At 35.8% G+C, this 27,416-nt stretch overlaps 1 protein-coding gene across 1 annotated transcript; it reads right to left on the reverse strand.

Moving 5' to 3' along the window:
* Positions 1 to 27,416, reverse strand: STMN2 (stathmin 2). The gene is made up of 5 exons (XM_072411016.1): positions 27,259 to 27,416; positions 4,229 to 4,324; positions 3,434 to 3,606; positions 2,262 to 2,453; positions 1 to 1,479 (listed from the first exon to the last, which is right to left on the reverse strand). The coding sequence occupies exons 1-5, from the start codon at positions 27,275 to 27,277 to the stop codon at positions 1,420 to 1,422; spliced, it is 540 nt and encodes a 179-aa protein (XP_072267117.1). The 5' UTR covers positions 27,278 to 27,416; the 3' UTR covers positions 1 to 1,419.

Here is a 27,416-nt window from a genome sequence, read left to right on the forward strand (position 1 = left end):
CCGTGTTTAAGTTCTCAGAACCCCAGTTCTTTATTAACCACAGCTTGCTCACAATGACATACAGGAAATAGCACTAATGAAGAGTAGAATATGCAGGCAGCAATTTCAATGGGGCAAGGAACAACTTCAAAATCGTAACTATGTTCGACACTCGGCGGCTGTTAGGCAATTCCATACTTGGCACGTGCACCCTGTCTAATGATCCCTGTAGATTTACTGGTTACATATTCAGCTTTTTTTTTTTTGCTTATAAAGGTAACCCTCATACTACTGAGAAAAAGGCAAGTTTCTCCTGGTTGAACTGTGATCTTACAGACTGTACATAGAAGTGTTGTTAAGAGCATGTGTAATGTTGTACAAAGAAAACCTTTAATTGCAACTGACGTGTTCACTGTAACAGATTTCAGGGTACTATTGCTAGGAGAACAGGAGCCATTTTTGCATATTGGAGGGCCCTGTGCAACATTGTTGCTTCATCTTATTTGCTATCTCTACTGGTGTTTGTGAAAGGTGTTGTGTTAAAATGAGACATTATTTGTCTCGTAGCTGTAGTTCATCTAATGACCAAAGAATGCTGATGGACCTCATGACTAAGGGTGTCTAAAGGAAGTCCTAACTATCCACAGAAACCAATCAGATCTTCTGTTTCATCTCCCCATGGGGCACTACAGACTTCATAAAGGCAATATATGAGCGGTTGCTTTAGAAAAACAAAAAACTAAGGCTCTTCATTCAGACTTTAAACATGAAGCCCAAGTGACACCCATTGTCCAGGTGCTACAAATTCTATAAATGAAGGAACAGTTTTGCCTACACTGGAAACCACTAAAATGTTGTACCATGACACACAAAGGAAAAAGAGATTTTACTTGATTTTCTGACATAAAGAATCCGCCTGGACACCAACATCATTGTAACATTATTGTACTAGGGATAGAAAGACTGAATTGACAAAGTGGAAAGCTTACAAAATATGTGCTATGGCTCAGTGATAGCCGGCTTTCCTACCACCACCAACCTTTATGAGTACTTGTACGTAAGTTACGTTCCAAAGAAATACAGCAGGGAATGAGATTATGAGATTGGACATGAAACTCTGGGAGGATTCCGCAAAATTGATTCAGAAGAAACAGACAACACCTAAAGCCTGTTACAGGACATGTAAGATTATGAAATAACTTGCATAATGCAATACTTGTAATTTTTTAACAAAAATGTAAGTATTTACAAAATAAGACCCATTTTTTTTTACTTTTTTTTTATAACATGAAGCAAATCATTCTGCAAAGAGACCACACTTTTTTTTCATAATGAGTTCTTGTTGTTGGTTTTCTTCTTTTTGTGATGTCATAGATTTTCCATATCGTTATCGCATGATCTGTAAATATAGGCAAATAGGGGACTAATGGTCATCTGTGTTCAGCCAGATAGTTCTTCCTGGATTTCCTTGTTCCTGCGGACCACAGCAGCATGCCTCTCCTAAGGACAACCCAAAAGGTATGGTATAGGATAAGAACAAATTAAACACACTATATTAACATTTCAAACATAAACTAGACCTGTGCCTTGCAGAATAAAATCTGTGCTAAATGTACAAGTAGAGAAACGAAGAGAACATGGCTGGATGTTAGAAGGCAATACAGACAGGTGCTATGCTATCTGGGAAGCATTAAATATATATCTATATCGAAGCACAGCACCATAAAAATCAAAAGATTGGTAAAATATTGTGTTTTAATATGAATATTTTTGATGAACACATATAATGCAACATTTGCTGTTTATGGCTCAATTTGGATTCAGTGAAAAAACATTAGTTAGGGATCATTTACACTAAACCACCTTATGTGTTTTTTAAAGCACATACACTTTGTGTGTTGGCTTGCATTGCATTAGGGCAGCCCAGTCAAATGAACAAACCTCAACACATTAGAAGGAATGAACCTTTGGCCATTGCGAAGACACCCGACTTTATTTGTTAGTTTTGTTTACTATTGACAATGCAAAAGAGTTGCTGGAACACAAAATTCTTAGATGACCAGAATATCATAGGTTTGTGGCAGAAAAAACGTGGAGAAAAAGTAGCCCAAAGCTAACTCATCCTATCATTCTGTGGCTGGTATTCAAATTGTACTATTGGGTTGACTAAATCTTACAACCCACAAAGAAGCCTGGAAATTAATATTCCCCCAGTCCTGCCACCCTTCTTCAGTTTTCTGAAAACTAACTTTTTGGGGAAGGTGTTTTTTACTTGGACTTACCTTTTCTTGAAGGCGTTCCAAGAGGGAAGCTAGGTAGGCCTCACGGTTTTCTTTAATTTGTTCCATTTTCAGTATCAGTTTTTCCTCAGCCATTTTGCTAAAATTATTGTTTTCCTCCAGTGCCTTTTGGAGGACTTCCCTTTCATGCTCTCGTTTCTCTGCCAGTTGCTTCAGGATTTGGCTTTCCTGAATCTGTGTGTCAAAAAAAAATGAAACAGTCATTTTTTTCTATACTTCAAAAAAAAAAATGACAAGAAGCCGAAATCAAGGTAGAATAGGGTAGGTATGCTAATACCAATACCAGTTTTAAAGGATTATGCATCAAGTTAATTAAAACTCAGTGTTCAGCTTTCAAGAAACACTGTTAGTTTGCCCATTAAGGATAGAATTGTAGTAACTGCTGATGGTCCACCCACTCACCCATCCAAGATAATCTAATCCATCTGGACTCCTTTTTCACCTACCTATTCCATTCAACACCAGAATTTACCTAGGATGGAGACATTCAGCGGGGAGGCCGTTTAGCAGTGTGGATTGGTGTCTATACTTTGCTGGGAGGTTTGGGTTATCAGAAGGCACTTTGCTCTGAACAGGCAGGCGTCAGCGCCTCTTTAATTATATAAGAATAACAGGCAAACTCATAAATGATTGTTAGGTCTGCTGGAAACATTGCAACACTGTCTGTCTTCAGGAAGGTGCTGGCCTAATTCTGAGAAGGCAAATAGACTTGCAGGCAGTTTGGCTTCACAAGACACGGTTATCTCTTCACGTGCAGGTCAGTGGCCTGCATAATAGAAGGTCTGACTTAGTGGGGGCTATGGTTACAATAGGGATGGCGATCTGTTCCAGTAGGAATCAGTAGGTGCATAATGGCGGTATGCACTGGTAGGTACTGGTGTTTGCACAAACAGGGTGGTCTCTTCTGCTGAGAGTCTGAATAATGAACATATGATCTAGTGGGTCCCAGTTTTTTCACAAGGGGTGGCATAGTCTCCTCTGGTGGGGGCGACACCTGAATTTTGCTGCAGTGTCATTTGCTCTTCCTCATCTTTTACTTGTCCAGTGTCCCCGAGTAATGCAATGTCACAGAAAGAAAACTTTGCCAGCAGACTTCTACCTGGCTCTGGAAAAGTCCTAAGAGAAGTGTATACTAATTAGAAAACATTAGTTACCTTTCTTCTCTCCTCCGCAGCTTCCAGTTTTGCCTGTATATCTTCTAGAGAAACATCCTTCTTTCTTGGGGAGGCCAAAGTTCGGGGAGCTTCAGAGACGGGAGATGGAGGTTTCAGTATCAGCTCAAATGCCTGGCCAGATGCACGTTTGTTAATCTGTCTCACCTCAATATCTAAAATATACAACAAACAAATGTAGTTAGAATGATGAACACAGACTTTATTCATGTTCTAACGTAACTGGCTACTCAATAGCCAAACACAAGCAAAATGGAAAGCAGAAGAAGCAACAAAGAAGATGGTGGCACGTTTTATTCTTTTTTCTTTTGCACAGTTGCAGTTTAGTAAATGAGGACCATTAAATTTATCTTGAAGAACTGTGATACTAGATCATTCAACAAGTGACGCTGCCAGAAAAGTCCAGAATTGCAAATCCTGCTCCTGCTAAAACCAGCAATTGTTTTTAAAGGAAGCCTGTTTTACGATAAATACATATGCTAACATTCTGAATTTTCTTCTGAAAATGCCAGTTGCCCTACGATTATTTTTGGTCCTTTAGCTTTATTTTTTTTTAGATCACCAGATGTTTTGATTTCAAACAAAGCAACATTTGAAATTTCTAATGGCATGACTACTGACACTATTTTGTAATAAAAACGATTGTACCAACTTTACATGTAATCCATTTGGTGCTGGATAAACACTGTAAATTCCACAGCTAATGGCTTTCAGAAAATGTACTTCACTCAACTTGGTATAGCTTTACATAATCATAAATGCACTTACTGCACTTACCGTCATATGTGTATTGATTGAGGTTTCGGGGCTCAGGGTTGAAACAAGAGCAGATCAGGGACAACATAGAAAGCTCCTTCATTTTTTCTTTGTAGGCTAAAAAGAAGAAAAAAATGAAATAATGTCAAAAGTTTATTATTAATGTATAATGCCATGCAAAAGTAAAAGATGCATTAGAGAGCAAGTGTCTTACTTTCTGTTAATGCTAAATATATTTAGTAAGGCTGACCTTTGGGCAATAATTGTGGTGCATGTACATATGCTTACATATGCATATTAGTCCCTTTCCACTATAACCAGACACAGGTTAAAATTGAGGAGGTGACCAGGCTGTGCTGCTCAACTGCAAAATAAATGAGTCAGGTCAGGTCATAATGCTGGCTTTAAAGCCTGGGGATGAAAATCTCAGACCTGGGTGGAGGGACATTAAATCTACCTATGGTAGTGTCTTTATATATTTGTATTTTGATTGTTGCCTAAGTTCAACAATATTTGTTGCTAAGTAAAATATCTATTTTCTATAATACTTCCATTTTAGTATTCTATTTGAATCCTCTGCTGGGCCTGCATGTCTTCATGTTCTGGTTGGCTTTGTATGCTGCAGTGCAGCATTGTGTCTCTCTCGGGGACAAAAGAAGGATGTGTACATAGTTTATCACTGTCCATGTGCTCATTCCAAACCGGAACTAAAATTATGAGAGTCAAAAGATGGAGAAGCAGAATGCAGAGCGCAATGTCAGAATGTACTGCTTATCCAATGACCCCTTGATCTAATTTCTTTCCGGCAAAAGACCCCGTCAGTTTGTTTGTTTGTAAATGGAAAAGGTTATGGATGTTGTTACGAACACTTAAGTATAGACTTTTGAAAAGACAGACAGCTATGAGTTGGAATTTTGGGTGTGGTTTAAAGGGGTACAGTCTAAGTCTGAGTCTATGCAAAGTATCTTCCTGTGGGATGATGTCAGGGACAGACCCATATTGCAGACCCCAGGGATGGACTCTTCAATGGCAGACCTCCTCAAAGACTGACCCCTTTGTGACAGACCCCTAGTGCAGACCTCAGTGACAGACCCCTAGTGCAGACCTCAGTGACAGACCCCTAGTGCAGACCTCTGTAACAGAATATTAGTGTAAACCTTTGTGGTAGCAAAGCTTTCCTTGACAGACCCCCAATGCAGACCTCAATGTTCTTATCTCCAAAGTCACCAGCAGTAAAGGAAAAATGATTTGTGAATGATTTACATTAGAATTTCTAGGATTTGCATGTCTAATTGGTGTGTATGCTTCTCTTACTGCAAACACAATTCTTACCCATCTGGAACAACTCTATGGCTTTAGATGTTTAACAATGGTTGGAAAAAAATGATATGCAGTCAAAAATTAAACTGCACTTATCGTTTGATCTGTTTGATCTGCATGTAAACTTAACCTTGTAGTTATTTAAATGAAAGAATATACTTGATACAGGAAATGCAACTGACACAATGAAAGCTATCATACATGACAGCAAAACACAATTTATAGACATCCATCACAGTCCAAAATGAAGAATACAAAATGTACCATGCATATGTGAAATATAATGGTCATCATCAGACAACATCACAGTTCTTTAAAGCTGAAGTTGAATATGCTTGAATTTGCCCCCCGCCCCTCCAGCTAATTAGGCTGATAATTGTTTAAGTAAAATTTTCTGTTTTCTCTCTGTCTTACACCCTTTATTTCAGAATTTATCTGAAATCAGTGGGTTTTTGTGCTTTACTGTGCATTGTAGACAGATCATAGCTTGTGGAAGGAGATGTATATAGAATCCTGGCCACAGCAGACAGCACTAGGTAACATTCACAGGTGTTGTTGAATCTTCATTATTGAAAGAATTTCAAGGGGTGCATTAGGTACCGTCAGGCTGAGGAAAATAGGGTCAGATGCTACTGGACGCCGTCCAGCCAGTAAATTATGTGGTTCTGTCTGACTTGCTCCGGCTTCAACAAGATCTGATTGTGTGGTGAAATCAGAATTAGCAATTATAGTATAGAAGAGAAGCTTAAGGTAAGTACTTTAGTTTTAGGTCTTTTGACAACTACCGCAGCAAGCAGAATTCAGGATACACATCAGCTGCAGTGTGCTTCAAACACAGGACATTTTCTTGTCCGTCTTATAATTTCTACCTACAATGTTCAGTACACAAGATCTTTAGGCTATTGACCTGAACATCCTTTCAGAGTACGTGACCATATAAAAGAACTCTTTAGCTATCTTTTAGCTATCATCACAGAATTGATTCTGAAGAGCACTTCAAAGACATTATTAATAAAGCTGAAGGGTTGGCTAAAACAATTTGTTCTGCAGTATTGATTTCAGAAAATTGTTGTTGGCAACATATTTGTGCACAACCTTTGGACCATTTCCTGAACCACTTATCATCTGAATAACATGTTTGGTGAAGAAAACAATGGAAGTTTGAGTCTTTTCTATGTAGACGTTCAAGACTGACAACTTAAATGCTGAGACACCCACATGTTTGATACAAGTTAAGGACATCCAACATACGGACGTCTCCTAGATACAAACAGGGCTTCCCTGCCCGTTCTATGCACGACGAAGGCTTGATAGGGGGGAGGTGGAAGGTTTGCATGACTTGCAAAAGAAATCTTTTGCTAAACACAGCTGCGACTGAGGTCTTCTGCTACATCTTGTAACTCTTAAATGTCCAAGACAAACTCTACAGTTGTTTCTTTTTGCAAATTTTTGCATATCAAACACAGCTTGCTCCTGAAGTTAATACTTTTCTAGGCTCCATAAAGTTTTTTTTTTTTTGCTTAGTTTGTGGTTAACTCACAATGAGGACTTTATACAGTAACTGTCATCATGCTGCCTATAAATATGTTGAAACAAACATCTGTCCTAATTGCATTTAATAAAATAATGTACCTGTTCCGACTTACATACAAACTCAACTTAAGAACAAACCTACAGTCCATATCTCGTATGTATCCTGGGGACTACCTGTAATATTGGGAAAAACAAAGAAAATGTATTTAGGAATGGACTGTAGGTTTGCTGAGGTGCACTTTTTCTGCAATTTCACCATTTATTCTTATGCCTCTATACTATTACCTGTAACAGCCTGCAGAACAGAAAGGACAGTTAGTACTATAGGAAGAGTAAAAGCTTGGAGGTCAACAATGACAAATGTATGTTCATCTGGATTTTGTATAATAAGTGTTCAGAGAGCAAAGATTGGACAAGATGAACAATTAGAAAAAAATGCAACTTAAGTATTAGTTATTAGTTATTTACAGTCCTCTGAATAGGTGATTAAACTCCTTGATACATTATATATAACGTATATGGAATTATCAATCTTTTACCTTCGCTCATCCAAACAGTATATAAAAAAAAGATGATGTAACTGGGCAAAAATATTAAAAAAGTACCTATATTTTACATGAATAATTTTCTTCTGTGGAATAAATAATCAAACTTTTGTCTTGCATTATTTGTAATGCCTTTTGTCAAAAAGCCTTGAGTAATTGTTTCTTATAAGTGACAACCAGTCTTTGACATTGGTTAGAAACATTTTTTTTCATTCTTCCATGCAGAAGTATGTTTTTTGTTTTGCATGCACAGTCATTTTTAAATAATTTCCTATATTAATCTTATAAGGATCTAGGCTTTGACTTTCAAGAACCCTTCAGTTTTTTTTCTTTTTCAGCAATTTTTTTAGTTGATTTACTGAAATGTTTAGGGTCTTTGTCATGTTTCAAGGTTGACATACAGTTGACCTTCATCTTACATTTTTGGTAATGCTGCTGATGCTGCAATGAAGTAGCAAATCAGCGGGTTGAATTTTTATCATTTTCTTGTCAATACAGCACTTTATGAAAAAAGATTAAAAGTAAAAGTGTGGGATCCCTGTGTTAGAGGATTAGTTCTGCGTAATAACTGTAGTATAAACTTGCATGCATTACAACCCAATTGGTACACAGAACCAATCATCTAGCACAATTCTTATGTCAATGACTATAACTTGTGGGTTCACCAAGCCTTCAAGTTTTTGTTACATTGTTAATTATGCCTTCATTAGCAAAATAACAGATAACACAATTTTCATGGATGCTGCAAGTTTTTTTTCACTTTTAAATAGTAAACTCAAATTTAATAAAAAATATCCCATAAATGAATATCCTACAATCTAAATATAACCCTAATATTAGCAGAAAGCATCTGAAGATGACTGCATACTAATGAGTGTGTGTATTAATTAGCTTCCGGGTCTGAACTGTTAGCTGCTGACAGATGGAGTACACACTGGTAAAGTGTGTGGCACAACACGCCAATAGATGTTTTTTTTAGAACCATCGATCCAAAAGTAACATTATTCTGGGCTCCATCTGTATGCATAGCTCTTACTTCTTATATATTGACAGATTGTTTCATTACTAATTAATCCTTTCTTCTAAGACTTATATGATTAGCTAAAATAACATTTTACAATGAGAAATAGGAGTATTTTTATGTATTCAGACACCTTGTAAATCTCTATAGTGTTTTATGTATTCAAAGAGAGGACATAGACATTTTTGTTCCAGCAAACTATAAAAATATCCATCTATCTATCTAGGCCAAATTCAAGCAAAATGTTTTTCAAATAAAATATTCTCCCAGCAGGTGCCTAAAATAAAAAAGTAACCCAGGTTGCTTATCTTTAGTCTGGCCCTAGTAATCTTTTTTCGCTAAAAGACGTGTTTACTCTTCTGGGTTGAATGGCGCTGGGACTGAGATTGGGGAGGTCCTCTGATTGGATTTCACCACCAGGCATATTTGTAGGAATCTGATTTTTCTTTCAATGCATAGTCACCCACTTTTCCAAGCTTATAATAGGTAAACCTTAAATGTGCCTAAACCAAAGGTGGTATGAACTTAGTAGTAATGAATTTGATGCTTTTCCTTTATTGTATATCCATGGTCTGTGTTGCCAGCCAGCATGCAAGATGGGCTCGGAGCCAAGGAACAAAGTGGACTAGGATGAGGCCCACATGACTAAGAGGGAAAGGGAGGGCAGGGAGGTTGGAATAATGGTGGGGTGATGGGAGAGGCCTTTTTATGATATGTAGCTATAGGAATCAGTATGTGGCGATATAGAGGGGTATATATAGGAGACGTTAAGGGGTGAGGTCACAGTTAGGATCAGGAGAAAGTTTCCGTCCCTCCCTGTGTACTATACAGTTGGCGGTTGGGGTCCTCGGGGGCAGTGTTTTGATAGGAGGAAAAGTGGTGAGGGGACCATTGCTGGGATGGGACCTCAGGATTGGTGAGAGATAACAGTGAGTGGAGGTGGATTGGTGCTGATGGAATATTCTGCTGGTAGCTGATATCATTCTTGAGTCGGTTGTATGTGCGGCTAGGGACCAATGTATCAGCAGGGTGCTGATCCCGATCAAAAGAATTGGTTTAGCCTCGAGGACCTGCAATCTGAGTGAGAGAATGTATATGTCATTTTTCTACTGCAAAGTTAATAGATAAATGCAAAGAAGGCTTATCCTGAATTCACAAGGAGTGTGTAGTAAGTGGATGCCTGATTTACCATTTTAACAATACCTATCCCTGGTGGCAAGAGCTTGCCAAGCCCTAACTTACCCTAGCTAGGTTTAAGAGACTAACCATCCACTCACTTCCGAATGTAAGTTTAGACAAAACCTGTAATGTTAGCCCTTTAATTATATGTGTAATGTCTTTACTTTCAAAGAAAAATTTGCTAATGCCATTTCCCCAGGACACTGCCACTGGAACTAGAATACTAAGAGACCTTCTTTCCCCAGTGGATAGGTACATTTCTATGCGTTTCACTCTTCCCTAATTTCTGTATGACTGAAACAAACCTAACTTTACAGTTTACATCCCCTGTACCATGTTGGGATTGAAAGGAATATGGGGTGTACAGTTGGCAAAGTATACATGAACATTTCACCTAGCTTGGCAAATAAAATGAAGCTCTGCTGACTTTAACTATCCGATCATGTGTAAGGCTTTCCTTGCATGTCATTTGGTATTATTTTCAAGTGAGCTATCAATTCATTTACTAATCTAAGTAAATTATCCCTTGCAAGGTGATAATCAGCCTGATTGCATTTAGTGATTTTGTAAGCTCCTCATTAAACAATTAGTTCAGTGAGATTTGTTCATGTGATCTGATTGATTTGATGACAGTGATCTGGTTGTAACCCCTTCTGAATGTTTTTCCAATTGTTATGTAAAATGTAATGCAAAGTGGGAAAATGAGTTAGATTATGCAAGGTCTTCACAGCTAATCCACAATATAGGTTACTGGAGTGACAGAAGGTATGAAGGAATCAATCCATATTCTTATCACAGTATGACTGAACACCTACCGGTAGTGACATCCATATGGTGCAGCACAATTACCGCATACATACAGAATCCCAACATAGCCAACTCTACATTCACTAATCCTGCATTGCTACAGTTAAGATAAGACAGAAACATTTCCACATCCCCTCGTTTTTATATTGAACCTGCAACAGCTGATGGCAAGGAATTTTTTAATGAAATAACTCTAACAGCATCCACCATACAGGCCATGTACTGATTAAAGCAGAAGTACCATGCAGAACTGCAGATTCAATTACTAGCAGGGAAGAGCAATATATAAAGGTTTTCCTTTGATCTTGAGCCAATGCATGCTTTAAAGGAAAACTTTTTTTATAGCTATTTTTTTTGCCTTGCATTGCCACATGTCAAAAGTCAATGTTATTTTAGATGGATTTTGACCAAGGCAAAATTTGCATGGAAATCAAGCGTGGTAAAATTGTTCACAGATCCCCAGTGATTAGTACTATATATACCTTGATAGGAAGCTGAACTGAAATGTGCAATTGCTGTCACATATCCATATAATGAGGCACAGCCATCTGGTAAATTCACTTCCCTGTATATGAAATGCTTTGGAAAGATCCATTGCACAAATGGACCCTAGTCAATCAACTGTAAATGGTGTTTGATGGGAAAATGTGTCTTGTGACATGAAAATGATCAGAGTCAGAATGAGTAACTACTATTTCAGTATGTAGGTTGTTCACAAAATGAAGAAAAAATGAAGAAAATAGAGCTCTAGGTTTGAGAAGCAAAATATGTAGGGTTGTTTAGTTATGTTTGCAACAAAAAAGGAAATATATATATGTATATATATATATATATATATATATATATATATATATCAGAAAATATCACCTATTTAGATGTTGTATTTTTTTCTTTGCTAACTGGTAGAGCTTTTAGCTTTTTATCACATGCTTTATGTGATTTTCTAGTACATTTGATGACAAAAGTCTGTTGTTTCCAGAACTAAATAGCTTTATCTGCAATTTACACATACAAGAGAATATGTTGTGTATGAGAAGTGGTAGCTGTGTCCTGATTGAAGGTTCAAGCAGATAAACCCAACCTTAAGCCGGGCAGCTACCGATGTCATGTCGTTTTAGCTTCCTCTTAATGCTCTTCAAAATCCTTTGTCATGTAATAAATATGTATTTGTAAAATAAAACATCACACTGTGTATGAGATTTTTGGTTGTAACTGCACATAATGTATTGTATGGCCATAGGTAGATCTTTACCATCAACATCTTATGAGTCTAGAGAGATTGTACGTCTTAAAATATAAGCCTTTCTGAATAATGTTATATTGGATATAACATTTTCATCATGTGTGTGTTGCTTTTGTATGAATCAATGTAAATTAAATTACAAATACTTAAGTATTATGTAAATTGTGTGGCTGGAAAGTGGCTAGCAAGGCTTTTAAGCAGTTTATTTTCCTAAATTGATCATACACATTAATCCCAACATTAATTATTGATAACTACCGACACATCTGTAAATTATTAAAGTGAATATGCTTCTGTGCATAGCTCTAAGCAAAGACTGTTTTTTTTTCTCCTGTGCATGGCCATGCCTTATTTCATGTTTCAGTATCACAATTTCATTAACTTTAGCAAAACCCAATTGTACGTTCTAGGAAATTTTGTTTAGTGCCATGAAAATAATTTGGAATACAATTAGTTTTGTGTAAGTAGGATATTTGCATTTCTGTTACTCTAGAATGCTAAATATTTGGGTGCACTAAAAGGTACTACACAGAATTATACAGGTTTGAGGATAAAATACGTATTAGGATACATTCTGTATCTGTCTTAAACATAGATCTGAGCAAAGAATTGTTTCATAGATCTGAACCAATGACAAAACTCAGCTCCCATGGTGCAATGGTAATTTTTAGTTCCTTGGTATGTGTTTGGAGCAGTATTGTCAATCATCATGATGCCCATGAGTACACACACACACTCTTGAGAGTGTCAGGTTTAAGAGAACTACTATTTTGCATACTAGATCATCTCCCATTAAAAGAAAAGGAGGTCAAAGCATTAATTGATTATACTTTGGGATTTCACCAACTCATTTTAATAGCACATCAGGCTTTTTAATTAGATCTGAATTCCTTTCTAGAAGTAATCTGCAGCAAAAATGTTAATTTTGTTTTTAAGTTCCTCAACTACCATTAAAAATGAATAATATTCTGTATTTTATCCCTTTGCTGCAATGCACAGCCCCTTTCAGCCACTCTTAAATCATAATTACTTGGGGAATTCATTTTTAGGGCACACACAGAGCAGAAGCTATGCAAGCCTTCCCTCAGGTTAACCTAGATATGTCACTTACATAGCTATGTGTTTTTTTATGTGAAGAACTAGGCTCAGCTAGAACCGCAGGATCTCATTATTTTCACAAAGTGCTCTTGGTGATATAAACATGAATCTGATTATTAAGCCTGCATCAGCCTGCAAGGGAAAGACATCATTTAGGAGGCAGATCTTTGCTCTTCATTCTGCTGTTCTAATGAACTCCATGGCAGAAAAATAGATTAAGTTAAATACAGCATATCAGTAAATCAAATGAAACCTGAACCTGAATTAAGCAGCAAAAAGGTGTATTCAGTGACATATACAGCATAATGATATATGCAGGCACTGTGCATTAACAGAAGCTGAGAGCACTTTCTGGGAGGCTAGATGTCTGAATTATGTCTTCCTAAGTGCTCGGAAGTTGCCATATTTGCATTATTATATTGACAGCTCTACCGAACAAAACAAAGCTTAGCCAATATTCCAAACCTTTGGTCTCAGGGTAACAAATTACAGCAAGAGAGTAACACACGGGACTCTGCTTCTCTTTATTGCTTAGGCAAACCCTTAACTGCATATTTCTGGTGCTACTTATTAGTAGCATTTGTTATATTTATACATTTTAAAATCTTATAAGAGATACAAACATAGAGTTTGTGGAACATTCAGCCTGAAGAGCATTTGTGAGGTCAGTCACTGATGTTGATCAAGAAGATCTGACTCATAATTACCATCTCAATTTATCCCAAAGCTGTTCAGTTGAGTAGAAGTCAAGACTTTGAGTCACCTAAAGTTTACTTTGCTTATGTTTTGCCTTCCCTGGTTCCTCTTTACCCTGAGTCATCTAAACCCTTTACATTTTCATTAAAAATCTTATTTTAGACCCAGTGATTGTTTCCTCTTTGCAAATTATGGCTTTGGGAGGAACTGGCACACAGCTTCTTGAAATGCCCACATGTGGTGATGAGCCTCCATGATTGAAAGGTTAGATAATGTTGGAGGTCCATCAGCCAGGAAATAAGTTGGGCTCTTGCAGCTTCCCTGCAGCTTCTAAGTAACAATGTGCAAACTTTACAGAGAAAGCAATTTAAATTAAAGAGAAGAGTATGTCCAATTGTGCAAGATTTAAAGTGTCGGTGGAGTTTACCTTTAAGTTTCTCCATACCAACTCATCAGACCATGTCTTTATGGACTTAAGTTTGTGCACAGAAGCATGGCTATACTGGAAAAAATAGGGCCTTCAACCAACTGGAAGCCCATCATTTTCCTAATGTATTTTGCAGAAGTATCCTTCATTGGAAATGCTAATTTAGAGGGAAATCCACATATCTTTGGCAATTTAGTAGGTGTTCAGAAACATTAGGTCAAAGGGTGCATATTTATAAGACCCCCGCTAGAAGAACATCTATTTCATTCAGAAGAACATCCTATTTCATTTTCACTGCTCCATACTTAAGAGGTTTAATTTGTACTTGCAGATCCCCCATATTGTTGGCAGCCCAAAGACTTCTATATAATTGAGTTCCACAGTGCCCTGTGTCCTTCACCTGGGTCAACAGGCTTCACCACACCCAGACCATTTCTGATGTCATTTCTGATGGCATCATTCCTATAAGGGACACAGATCCTATTTAGGTCTGTATGCAGTCTAGCTCAATGGTCTAGCAATGCATGGTAATCCTAACATCAACAACCCATCAAACCCATATTAATTTCCTTTTCTGGGGAACAACAGCTTTGCAAGTAGCTTTACACTTTTAAGTAGGGGGATCAGAATAAACAGTATAGACAGATAGGATGTAAATGATTCAAGCTTATCATGGGACATTTTATGTAATATGTATTTGCACTAACATTATTTTTATTACAAGTATGAAGATCTATTGTATTGTGCCAATATATAGTATTGTAGTGTTCAGTGGTGCAGTGATGGTGGTGCATGCAAGAGCCCTGGTTATACAACTGACCAGTGAGAGCTCTAAACAGAGACACACTATTCAACAAAGGCATATGAACAGGTTCCTCAAAATAATACCTATTTTAAAAAAAATCTAGATGCCTTCAGACAGTCTTTAAAAATAAAATACAACTCTTACATAGTTTAACACCATTGTAACTTTTTAAGTCCAAATGTAAAATGCCTGTTGTCCTGAGAATGTTCATTTACCTTGCAGTAGGAAACTAGCAACTGTGTGTGCTCTTGGATTGTAAACTCTTATGGGCAAGGTTCTCTTCTACTCCTGTGTCACTGTGCGTATCTGTCATTTGCAACCCCTATTTAATGTACAGTGCTGCATAATATGTTGGCGCTATATAAATCCTGTTTATTATTATTATTAATAATAATAATAATAATAATAATAATAAAAAAACAATAATATGTGTTTATTCCAGAAATCCCACCTCCAAAAATAAACCAATACTTTTTATGTATTACAGAACCACAGAAGACATATGCATGTCTAAAATCATTTCTGGAGTTGGAAACAACTCTTTCTTAACAGCAAATAAATCTGCATAACTAATCCTAAAATTAAATCTATTTTTCATATGTTTTTCATATCTTTATTTAGAAAAAAAACAGAATTTACATTTTGTGCCAAACAGCTTTTTGGATGATTCTTTACTAAGAGAACATCTTTATTTGCATACACAGAATGCTACAAGCATTTAAACACATACCTTGTCAAATTTGTAAAAGGAAGATTTTTTTTTTTTAAGCTAAACTGTACTTTGTAGTATAGAATGAGGCTTTTTTATCTTGAATTGGATGGTTATGATGTTGGTATTTGTATACATACAGCTACTGTATATTGACATAGGTAATGATGACTAAGGGTAGATGAAAGAAGAACATTATTAAGATCTTCTGGGTGGCTTGACTCAAAGTGGGCACACATTTTATTCTTTTTTGTTGAAGTTATTGATTGTTGTTGATAGAATGGTGGACATTCACGTATGGACATACATTTAACATACATTACACATTTGGCAAATCTGAGACTGTTTTGGAGTTGCTTTACAACTTCTATGCTTTCAAAACTAATATAGGAAAATTTTGGGAAGACTCATCACATAATGATTTGATGGGATCATATCCCTGAGCTTGTCTGTGGATAGTCAGAGGGATTTAAAGCTGAACTCCAGTGAAGTAGAAAAGACCCAGGTTAATGAATCTCTGTATTGAGTTTTGAACACAAATGTGTTTATTATTAATACATGATTGTAATTTGGTATAAGTCACTTGCTGACCCTGCTTAGTAGAACGAAAAAGTGAAGCCACAAAGTGACAGTGAGATAAGCTCATCTTTGTACTACTTGCCCTTTGCAGTCCTTTTCAGGTTGTGGGTTGGGCAATACATGTACATGTTATTTATCTGCAGCAAAGATACAGTATGAGCCAGAGCTATGAAACTACTTGAGAGGAATACAAATCCTTTGGCAGGTAAAACAGCTCCCAAATATCCCATGCATTTAGTTTGTGGAGTTAGAGTAGGTGAGTTTATTAATAAGTGAAGAGGAATCTTACCATGCTTCTACCACTGCCTTTCCCTTTTGGACTGAATATTGACATTGAAAAGAATGGCCACTCATGGCCATTATTACTGGACTTCTGTGCAAGTCATGTTTTCCTCATTTATATTACCATCATGGGATAGGATTTTTAGATCATTACTGAATGTCAAAATGATTTTGCAGTTGTGCCTAGTAGAACCTAGCACAGATTTCTTTTATCGTTTTACCCTTGAGGAAATCTTAAAAATGTTTCGGCTTTTCCTGCTAAAATCAAGCTATTGGAGAAATGCTATTTACAAAAAGAAATAGTAAAGTGCTGTAACCCGTGCCATTCAATAGGTATTCATTTTTCTGTTTTGTGAACTAGCAACATTAAATTTATTTGGTATGGGCTATACATTGTTATTGTTATTTGTCCAAAACCCTAAAAATTTCAGACTCAAAGAAACTAGAGGATACTTGATGTAACAAAGCAGAATTATTGTACTGAACCAAGGTGGTTCAGAGATCCTGCACATATATCACCTGGAATCCTTGCATAATATAGAGAAGGTCATTGGCAAAGAAGACAGGCCTCCCCAGAGACTCATACCAACAAAGCAAATATAGAATGTTAATACCTTTCTAGATTTCATTGAAATTGTTGTGTTTTGTACTGAAATGTATTCATTGTATGCATGTCCTTTCTAAAAGTCAAAACGCATTGATTTTTGTTAGTGTCTCTAAGGAATCAATAAGTCAATTTTGCACATTTTGTTTTATATGTTGTTTCTGCATTTATTTTATCAATCCTGCACTTATACTAATACATAATTCACATAGAGTCATTTTTACTGTGAATCTAGTTTACTTTACCATGCTTAAATAACTTTAAAATATAAAATAAAGGAAGCAGAAAAGAAATAAAATAAACACATTTGTTAGGGTTAAATGAACTAGTGTAAATTGTACATTTTAATGCATTGATTTTTTCCCTTTGTGGTAAAAAATGTAGGAAGATTGCAACGTCTTATAGTTCAATATACAAAAATGATGTGTTTCCATTTTACTAAATTTCTTTTTCTTTTAATATATTGTTGTGTTGTTTCGTGTTGCATCATTCCCTGAATGGCTTGGTTCTAGGTTTTGCTACATATTGGCCCTGATTTATTAAAGCTCTCCAAGGCTGGAGAGAATACACTTTGATCAGTAAAGCTGGGTGATCCAGCAATCATGGAATGGATCCATTCCAGGTTTTCTGGATCACCCAGCTTCACTGATCAAAGTGTATTCTCTCCAGCCTTGGAGAGCTTTAGTTTATCAGGGCCATTGTCTGTGTATTCATTCCATTTCATTGTTCTCCTGTTTTGTGCAGACAACAGGAAATGAGAGGAAGTTTTGGATTTAGATACCATTTTGGTCTGACCCACTGCTGAGGGCATTTAGTGGCTTTCTGTGGGTTTTGGTCCTTGTCCTTTACCTAAAGGGACATTTACTTCAATTATACAACTATTTGCACAGTAAAATATTTTTTGTAAATTCCATATTTTTTAAGATAAATAATTTCAACGTAAACTTGGCTTTAATTAGTAGTCGTTTTTTAGTCCATAAGTAAGCAAACCCCCAATCTTTGTTAATATTGAAGGCTAATTATTAATAATTGCAAACTATTATCATTTATTATCAGACACCGATGCTGCAGTTACAGAATATCCAAGCATATCCTTATAATTAACTGCGGATGAAGAATGTACTGCGTCATTAAAATGATTTGTGTGCCAAGACCTAATAAAAGTCACATGCTTTAAAGAATTGCTATTTTAACATTCTAATCACATTGCAATAAAAAAAACAAATAAAATATATGTATTTATTAACACAATCATTTGAGAGCAGCAATGGCAGGTAACCCTGTGTTTAGCAAATAGTGGGTAATTAGGGCATCAAGGATCGTGTCTTTGGGAGGCAGTTACATTTATCTAGCTGCACATTTTAAGTTGGTATCAAACAGAGCATACAAAGTTACCTAAACCCCAGGCTTCAGGGGGTATACTCATTGTACAGCCAAAACTCAAGAGCAATTTAGGCCAAATCTTCCACGTGTAAAGAAATAAATATTTGGTAAACAACTAAAATGCACTATATATAATTTTGTCTGTTTTTGATTTGTTTGTTTTCTGGAATGCAAAAAAAACTGCAAAATAAAGGTTTCACACCACAAATTTGTACAAATATGAACAGGGCTACAGATAAAAATAATAGAATCTATATTATGAGCTTTTGATGTGCTTTTAAGTGTAGTGTGTGTAAGAACAAAAGTGAGAGTATGTCTGTAGTATTCTTTATGCACTATTATCTAAATTATATTCCTCTTTACAACTACTAAAAAGTACAAATGGAAAAATAATCCAAGAATGAAGGGATAGGGGGGTCAGAATTAACAACAAGGTCATTTTGTTTACATTTCTGTTTTTAAATGAGGCTAAACTCCAGGATCCAGACCCTATGTCCATTAAAAACAATTATGCATTTAAAAAAAAAAGGTATTCTGCATTTTAATAAAGCTCTCCAAGGCTTGAGAGGATACACTTTCATCAGTGAACCTGGGTGATACAGTAAACCTGGAATTGCTTTGTTAGCATTTTTTTTTTCAATCCTGGACCAGAACCATTTTAGGTTTGCTTGATTACCCAGCTTAACTGATGACAGTGTATCTTCTCCTTGCTTGGAGAGCTTTAATAAATCAGGCCCAATGTCTTTACTTTTGTGAAAATGCAATTTCCATGAATCAACATTGTGGCTGTGTAACTGGGTGATACTAAAATGTATTTAGTGCTAACCAAGGACAAATAATGCCTGTGGGTAGGTCGTAACTGGGTGCTGTGCAGATCTTACTCATCCAAAGAATGGAGCTCAGCATTTCCTTGTCATTGCTACCTCCTAACTACAAAGATTAGCAAAATGTGGCCATGAGCCTTTTCTCCATATAGAGATACCAGTGATGTATGATTGCACAAAATGGAAGTTGCATTGCACAACAGAACATTTTTTTGACCTTGGATAAAAAAAAACAATATTAAAAAAATAGTGTTTTGGAAAGGTATGTGTCTTGTATATAATAGTCTTTTTTTCTTGGCTGGATTTCAACTTTAGGAACCTAAGCAGATGGAAAAAATCAGGAATTGATTGCAAGGCTCTCATATCTCCTGTTTCTATGGCAACATATATCACCCACTGTGAATTATATTATGCTTGTCAGGATAGCAATAATTGAATGTAATATATACCAAACGGGTGCATGTATCTCTTTATTAAAATTATATTATATTCCACTAAGTATATCATAATTAGATAAAGTACATCCTCAGAAAGTATTTTTATATATATATAACTGAAAATGGACATATGATTCATAGGTGAATGTAATTAGAGCTTGTGTAATGGACAACACAAAAAAAGTAAAAGAAAACATTCTCACTGCTCTATGCATTTTCCAATTTTTATTTTTGTGTTTTTATGATTTGTGTTGTTTGTTTTAAAAGCATATGTAAAGACAAACCTATTATTTGTTTTGGATAGTCATTTTATTTTGCTGTCGGTATCCCCCATTAAGGAGAATCACCCGCTGTATTTGGTGACCCGTTGTCCCTGAAAATGTAGAGTAAAGGAATATCCGAAAATGTTTAGTTAATACCCAACTTGCAATAAAGGGGGAATGATCAAGTGGCAACACTTGTTATGGGGACAAATGTGGAGGCCATTCTTTCACAAGGGATTTCTAAAACAAGAAATGATGAAAAATCTGCCAAATGGGGCATAGATAGTAAAGAAAAAAACTGATTTTGATTTGACCAAACCCCCTTAACTTTTAAACTCCAGTATTTGATAGAAAACTAACTAAAATGATTACTTAAGTCTTGTAAGAATTTTTTTTTAATCCAATTTCAGCCAATGAGGCAGAAGACCACAACTACAAATGGTTTACCAATGTCCTGCAATACTTATTTTTTTTTTCAGGGATAACAATATGAGACAAATCTTCCCAGGATTATTTGTACATCAATTACTTCAGATCCTCCTGGTACATCTGGTCTGTTGGCTTGGTAGAACAAAAGTTTGCTCTTTGATTCAAGTCTACCATTTGGTGCTCTAGAAACAACTAAAATGCTAAATTTTTAGGTGATTTCATTCCATATTATCATATATCCATTATACCTTATATCTATATGTGTTCAAGGTAACACTAACTGTTGCCATAGGTTTCCAAAGCTTGTAGGCTCATTTATGCTGCTGGAATTTGTTTCATTTAGATCCAAAATGGAGCAATTAAAGATGTTGCCAGGATGACACTGATCCTATTGCTAATCTTTAACATGACCATGGCATTATTTTTTGTTTTGTCACCCATTAAAAACAGGAGTAGGAGATTATTACAGACCTGCTCTGTATGTTAGCAATCAAACAGGAAATAAAGAGAAAAATCCCAAATTGGAGCACAGCCAGCAATTAAAAGTTGAAATAGTTACTAACTTCTACATTCTATCCAATACTGAATTAAAAAAAAAAGGGTTTGGTTTATCTGAAGCAAACACTTAACACTAACTTAACTTTTAACCTTTAGTTTAACACTAAAGATCATCAATCAGCACTTAACTCTAAGGTCTAGTCTTTACTGGCTTCAAACACCGACTTCATGGGTATTTTTGCTTTAATCTAGGCACCGCCAGCTAACTTGCCTGGTGTCAAAGCCAAATTTATCTGTGTTGCCCTGTGTTCTAAAACTAAAGCCAAAAAAGCTAAGCTGATGCATGCCATGTTTTTGTACATTTCAAGCTTACTCTAAACCAGTGGTGAATAGGCCTAAAATTTACCTAAACTCTAAACATTAAAAACAACCCCCTAAACCTATAACCTAACGAGCTGTACTTTTCTGATGTGGGCTTAACTGTGTTCACAACCTCTCCTATTCAAGTGAAAGGGAGTCGTTTGGGACCATTTTTTGCACATGGCACTGGCGCTTTTCCCAAAAGTGAAAAGTCACTTTTTGCCGCATAGTTTTTTTGAGATTTGTACTGTAGCCTTGTGCTAATGTCGTTGCCTGTGGTGTAGTTTGCAGCAGCCATTTTCTGTGTACCTAGGAGCTTCTAATAAGGCGGTTTCAAATGTAGGTGTAAAAGGGCCCTAACTCTCCATTACTGACCTTTTACCTTACCCAGAAGGCAAACCTAAACTCCAAATGACCATAATTTTTTATTGTGCATAAAAAAAGATCAACACCAAAAAATATTATAGAATTAACATTCCTAAATGAACCAACCAAGTCAATACTTGATGATCATTTTATGATGTAAAGTAATGATTATACAATACATGAGGCAATTACAGTGTAATGCAGAAAACAAAATAAAGTTTATTCATTAGGGTTCTGATGACGTAATAGTAAAAAAGGATGATGTAATAGGTTTATAATGATACAATGACATAAAAATATATCATAATGAATAGTGAAAAGATGACAATATCATTTAACAGCATGAAGACATGGCAGTGTAATAGAATAACAAGCACATTGATAATGATAGCAAAAAACTCTACAACTCTTGTCCTTGAGAGGCATGAGCAATATATATCTTTTGGATTTAGTATAAGGTGACAGTCAATAAAGAGGTGTCAGCCCCAAGCAAAGGTGGCTTCACCAAAATCCAAATCAAGGTCACGTTTCACACTTTATTATGGCTCAAGGACCCAGAAGGGCCACTTCCTTTATGCCACAATGCTAAAATCCCCTTTATCGCACAATGCAAAAATACATTTCTGGTTCAGGGTAGATCCTAAAACAACATAATAGTTACTCATATAAACACAATTCTTAAAGGTAAATGATTTAAATGGTCCTACTGGATTAATCCTCAGAATAGAAAAGAATGGAAAATTCCACAGGACTGCTGAGAGCTCTAACAGACAGGGCTCTGTGCATGCAGTTGGTTTTACAATGACATCTAGAAACCATATCATGTCTTTGTAGATGAGTCACATTGCTCAAACACAAGCTGATGGCAAGATTCTAAAAGCCTCACTGATTGTTCACTCGATCTTGCTCAGAGTTTTTTATTGTGGGCATAGACGTGTGAAAAAATATGATATGTTATATTCTATTCTCTATACAAGCCTCATACGTCTTCTGACAGTGGCCTGATTTCCAAAACATGCAACAAAGCCCATTTTTTTCTAAACACATAATAAAATGCCAACAAAATAGATTTATTTTATGTATATACTACGGTTCATTAGACTTTGCTAGACTGTTATAAAATAATATTATACAAGATTATTTAAAATATGATATACATCTTTGGCCCTTTTCAGACCTGTGGTTGCAATCCACATGGTAAGCTGCTCCCAGACACATGACAAACTGCTTCTGCCTAGGAGCAGCAAACCGATCCACAGAATAACGCATTTGCAAGCATTGCATTTGCAGTTGCATTGTGTTGCAGAGGAAAAAGAACTGCGTGGTCAGAAGTGAAGCTTCTAGGAACCGCGCCTAGACCCAACTGCAACCACGTGCACAAATTGATTCTCATCCACTCCCATACAGCTGAATGAGAGCAGCTGGGAGCACAGTTGAGCACAAGTCTAAAATTAGTCTATAAAAGTCCAGTATATTTAAGTAAGACAAATATTGTTTTAAGAAACAGATACCAGATCCTTCCAAAATATACCTACAGTATATAAAGGTTTTTGGTGTGCAGCAAGCAGAATAAATATGGAAGAATTGTGGTTTGAATCAAAAATATGTTTTAATCCTATTTAAATTAGGATAACTTATATAGATATATTGCTAGAGGCACACATTAATTTAGAATCCAATTGGTGGCCTTTACACAGTTACCTGGAATTATAAAATATAACTAACCAGATTAAAGATAAATATATGTTAAAGATCTATATACTGTATGTGGTATTTGTAGCACGTGGTTCAGTTTGATTATACTAAAACTATACCCATCCTTCTTCCTTTCTACAGTAGGTTCATTGTATTAGGAAAAGGTTTTATTGTGTCTATCGTGTGTCATAGGAGACCTGATTACCATTCCACCCCTCATCACCACAGACCTAAAAATCCTGGCTATGAAAATGATTGACAAGGAAGGTTTTTTTTTATAATAAATCGACTGTGTCTTCTTAAATGACAGCAACTGATTAAAAGGTTGAATAGCCAACTAATTACAAAAAGCATAAAGCACTGGCCTGTCAATGTTTCTTCCTGGAATACTCAATAAACATGCTTCATGAATCAAGATGACCATAGTCCCAGAGCTACCATTTCATTATTATTTTCCTGTAAACTGCTGAAAACGTAGAACAATGAGCAATATATAAAAACAATACAGCAATATAAAATATAAAACAATTCAGCAAATAATAAAATTTCAGCTAGCTTTCTCTGGGTTAGAGAAGATGGGATCTGATTGGTCGCCACCATTTATTGCATTGTGCACAACTCAATCCTATAAACTGGAATAGGATCTTTGTAAAGCCAAAATATTCTATTTGTAATAATATTGTGCAGATACATCTTCTTAACACAATAAATAAAATCTATACATTCATTTTCTGTTCTAGCTGAGCTCATCCCTGAGACTCTTGCTGAGACATTGGCTCACCGGTGAGGTCACCGCTCCCAGAAGTATTGCAAAACAATAGCAAGCAAATCTCTAGGAGTACACTGAGGAATACCAACTGTCTAGCTGTAATTCAGAACCTAATCACACATACTGTGTCATTTGCAAGTAACGGATATAAAATGCTTTAAATATTGGACATTTTACAATTTAAAATTCAATTTTCTGCTTATATTGAACATAAGGATAATACAGGCAGGCCTATTTAATGTATACTGCTCAAAATATAATTTTAATATAAATAAAAAACAGAAGCCACTTTAGGTGCTTGAATAAAAAAAACCTCCTGCCAGACTTTCTAAAAGTCAGTATTTGCATACGCTCAGGCAGGCCCAGAATGCCCATTTCCAATGGTGGTAAAATAATATTGGACTAATGCTGCCAATTTGGTTGCAATAGTGATTGAATGGATCAATATCGGACAATGCTTAATAAAATCAATTTTGGCATTTTGGGGAATTATAAACTGATGAAAACTGATTAAAATGCAATAGCCAAAAAGAACATTTCAGTAGATCTGGTAATGGAATGAATGGGTGGGGTCACTGAATTTTGGTTGGTTGAGTGCATGGTAATGTCTTTGAGTCCTACCCACAATATGGCCACTTCTACTGGATGAAAAATGCAGCTTTTAATATATAATAGTATATAAGGTCAGCCACTGTATCTCATAGACAAAAGAACAATCCATAATAAGGAAAAAACATTTTTATTACAATTTCAAAGAATTATGAGCACTGATATGATTCTATACTGCAATTATCCAATGTTTTTAAACATATGGTACTGCAAAATGTAATATAATACGGCCCTTTCAGTTTTAGGGAACTACGATGCTACAAAAGGTAATTTAGTATACATTATACTTAATAGAAGCACCGTTCTATGAAATCGTATAAAGAATGCTATATATGTTCATACAAAATGTAATAAAAATATTGTATCATTCTACTATATCACAATTATATAAAGTTTTTGTATAAAATATATCTCTGTGGTATATAATATTTCATCTCTTTCATGGTATATGTGATGCAGCAGACATAATGCTGGGGAATGACTTGCATGTTATACGTCGTATATCACTCCACTCTTACAAGATCCTTGGCCTCCCTCACAACCAACAGTGAACTAGATCTGGGACTATAAAATATTAGGATACAAGCTAAATAATGAGACAACATTTTGGCTAAGTTAAGAAGACAGAGGGCTCTTTTCCACCAAAGGGGCACAATTGATTTTATTTTATATATGTTGTTCCTCTTTTGCTCACCAGGTGGCAGTAGTTCACTCTGATGCCCCTACCACTATGGAAAGGATCACAGAAACACTCCCAGGAGCAAGAAGACAAATTTCTTTTTTTGTTGTTTCTAATTATTAAAAGGAGTTGAAAGAGATTACTAGATAATATTGGATTAACCCTTACAGACATATAATATAGTGATATTATATAATCTAGTGATTTATGTCTAGTCATTTATTTATATAATTTAGGAAAAAAGTATTAAAAAAATCATGAACATATATATGATATTATTGTATCAAGGATGACAATTAGGTTTAAATTAAACACCCATAACAAATAATTTTTATGCAATTTCATTGCAAGTTTGCCTATGTTTCTATTTTTTTTTTTATAAAATTATATGGTCTATTATGTCATTCCCATGCATCTAATTACAGATATACTAAAAGAAACAAATCATTAAGTCTAATGAGCTACTGTAATGATTCGGAACGCCATCATGAAAGCCCAAGACAAGTTTATGATTGATGAAATGTAGATCCATCTATCAAATAATGACAGGTAGAGGATTGATAACATACTGGCCTTCTGCAGTGATCAGTCTCCCACTGACTACAAATTATCAATACTGATTACTACATTGCTGCAATAGGGAGGGGTGGCATGTTCAGCACTGCAGGGCTGGACAGACTCCCATAGCTCCACTTTGGCTCCATTTACGTATACAGCTGTCAATTTGGCCTCCACCCCTCCCTAGGACACCTCTGTAGGGTGCCAAAAAGGCAGAATCGCTTAATTGCAGGTTGGGGGGGTTCAACAAGTCCCTGCTAATTAACATGTATCTGACTTGCCCCTAAAAGCTGAATTAAACTGCAATGCCAAGGCTTTTTAATTTGATATATTATTCAACAACTAAAAAAAAAGCCTACAATAGCTCTATGTATTTGGATAACATTACAGGTTGAAAATCCTAACTTGTACGCATTGAAATGATTCTGCAAGGAAGGAGCCTTTCTTTAAAATCATTCTAATTTAGAAAAAATGATGTATATAAAGCAAATCTTCATTGCAAATAAATGGCATTGCTAGGATGATACAAAGTGATTAGCCTATATCATGCAGTCCGGGGTGCTGCCCATATTCAACATGTAGTAAAAGGAAGGGCTTGCCCATGCCTATGTTACTACAGCTCAAATGCATATCAATGGTATTGGAAATATGTGTCAACATGGTATTAACTGAAGCAGGTTGCTGTTATTGTAGAATGATGAATAGATTGTATTTGATCTGAACCCTGTCTGATACAATAGAAGGTGGGCAGCAGAAACACATTACACACTGGAAAGTGCTCCACATTGAGCTGTGAACAAGAAAGCAGGCACATGGGTGGGGTCTGTCTGCATTGTGCTATAGTGCTGGCAATATAGAAGTGCAGCCACTGGGCATCCTTTGTATGTTACTGTCAATGCTTATACACAAAAAGAAGTCATTGGCAAATCTCATAATGACTTTTACCAGGATTAACATTATATTTGCTAGATCCTATACAGCTAAATTAAATGGGTGCATATATTTATTATATATATATATATATATATATATATGTACTGGGTGTGCCCTTTTACCAGTCTTTAAGGTATATCCTAAACAAAATGCCATTTTAGTATTACAATAAACAAAGTCTTGCAAATGAATATTATTTTTTTATGCATATAGGAAAGCTTTCCTTTTCTAAAAAATAGTACAATTCAACCTTCAACAAATATTCTAAGCAAATATTGAAAAATGACAAATTAAAAATAATATTACATTTGAAAAGATACAATGTTGCAAATAGTATTACATTGCACAATCACATCTAGTAAGAAGTATTAGATGCATAGAGATAAGCTGGGTGTTTTACCTATTGCTGTTTTAGCCATGGTGATGTCCAGAGATGCTCAGAGGTTGTGAAGGCAAAGAGATCCAGCTACAGCAGTGGAGAGGGACACAAGACTGAATAAGGCACTGAGTCAGCACTGTAGGGCTGTGCAAAAGAAAGAGCAAAAGGCAGGAGCCCAT

Source organism: Pyxicephalus adspersus, chromosome 5 (assembly GCF_032062135.1).
Source record: "Pyxicephalus adspersus chromosome 5, UCB_Pads_2.0, whole genome shotgun sequence".
In the NCBI taxonomy this organism is placed as follows: Eukaryota; Metazoa; Chordata; class Amphibia; order Anura; family Pyxicephalidae; genus Pyxicephalus; species Pyxicephalus adspersus.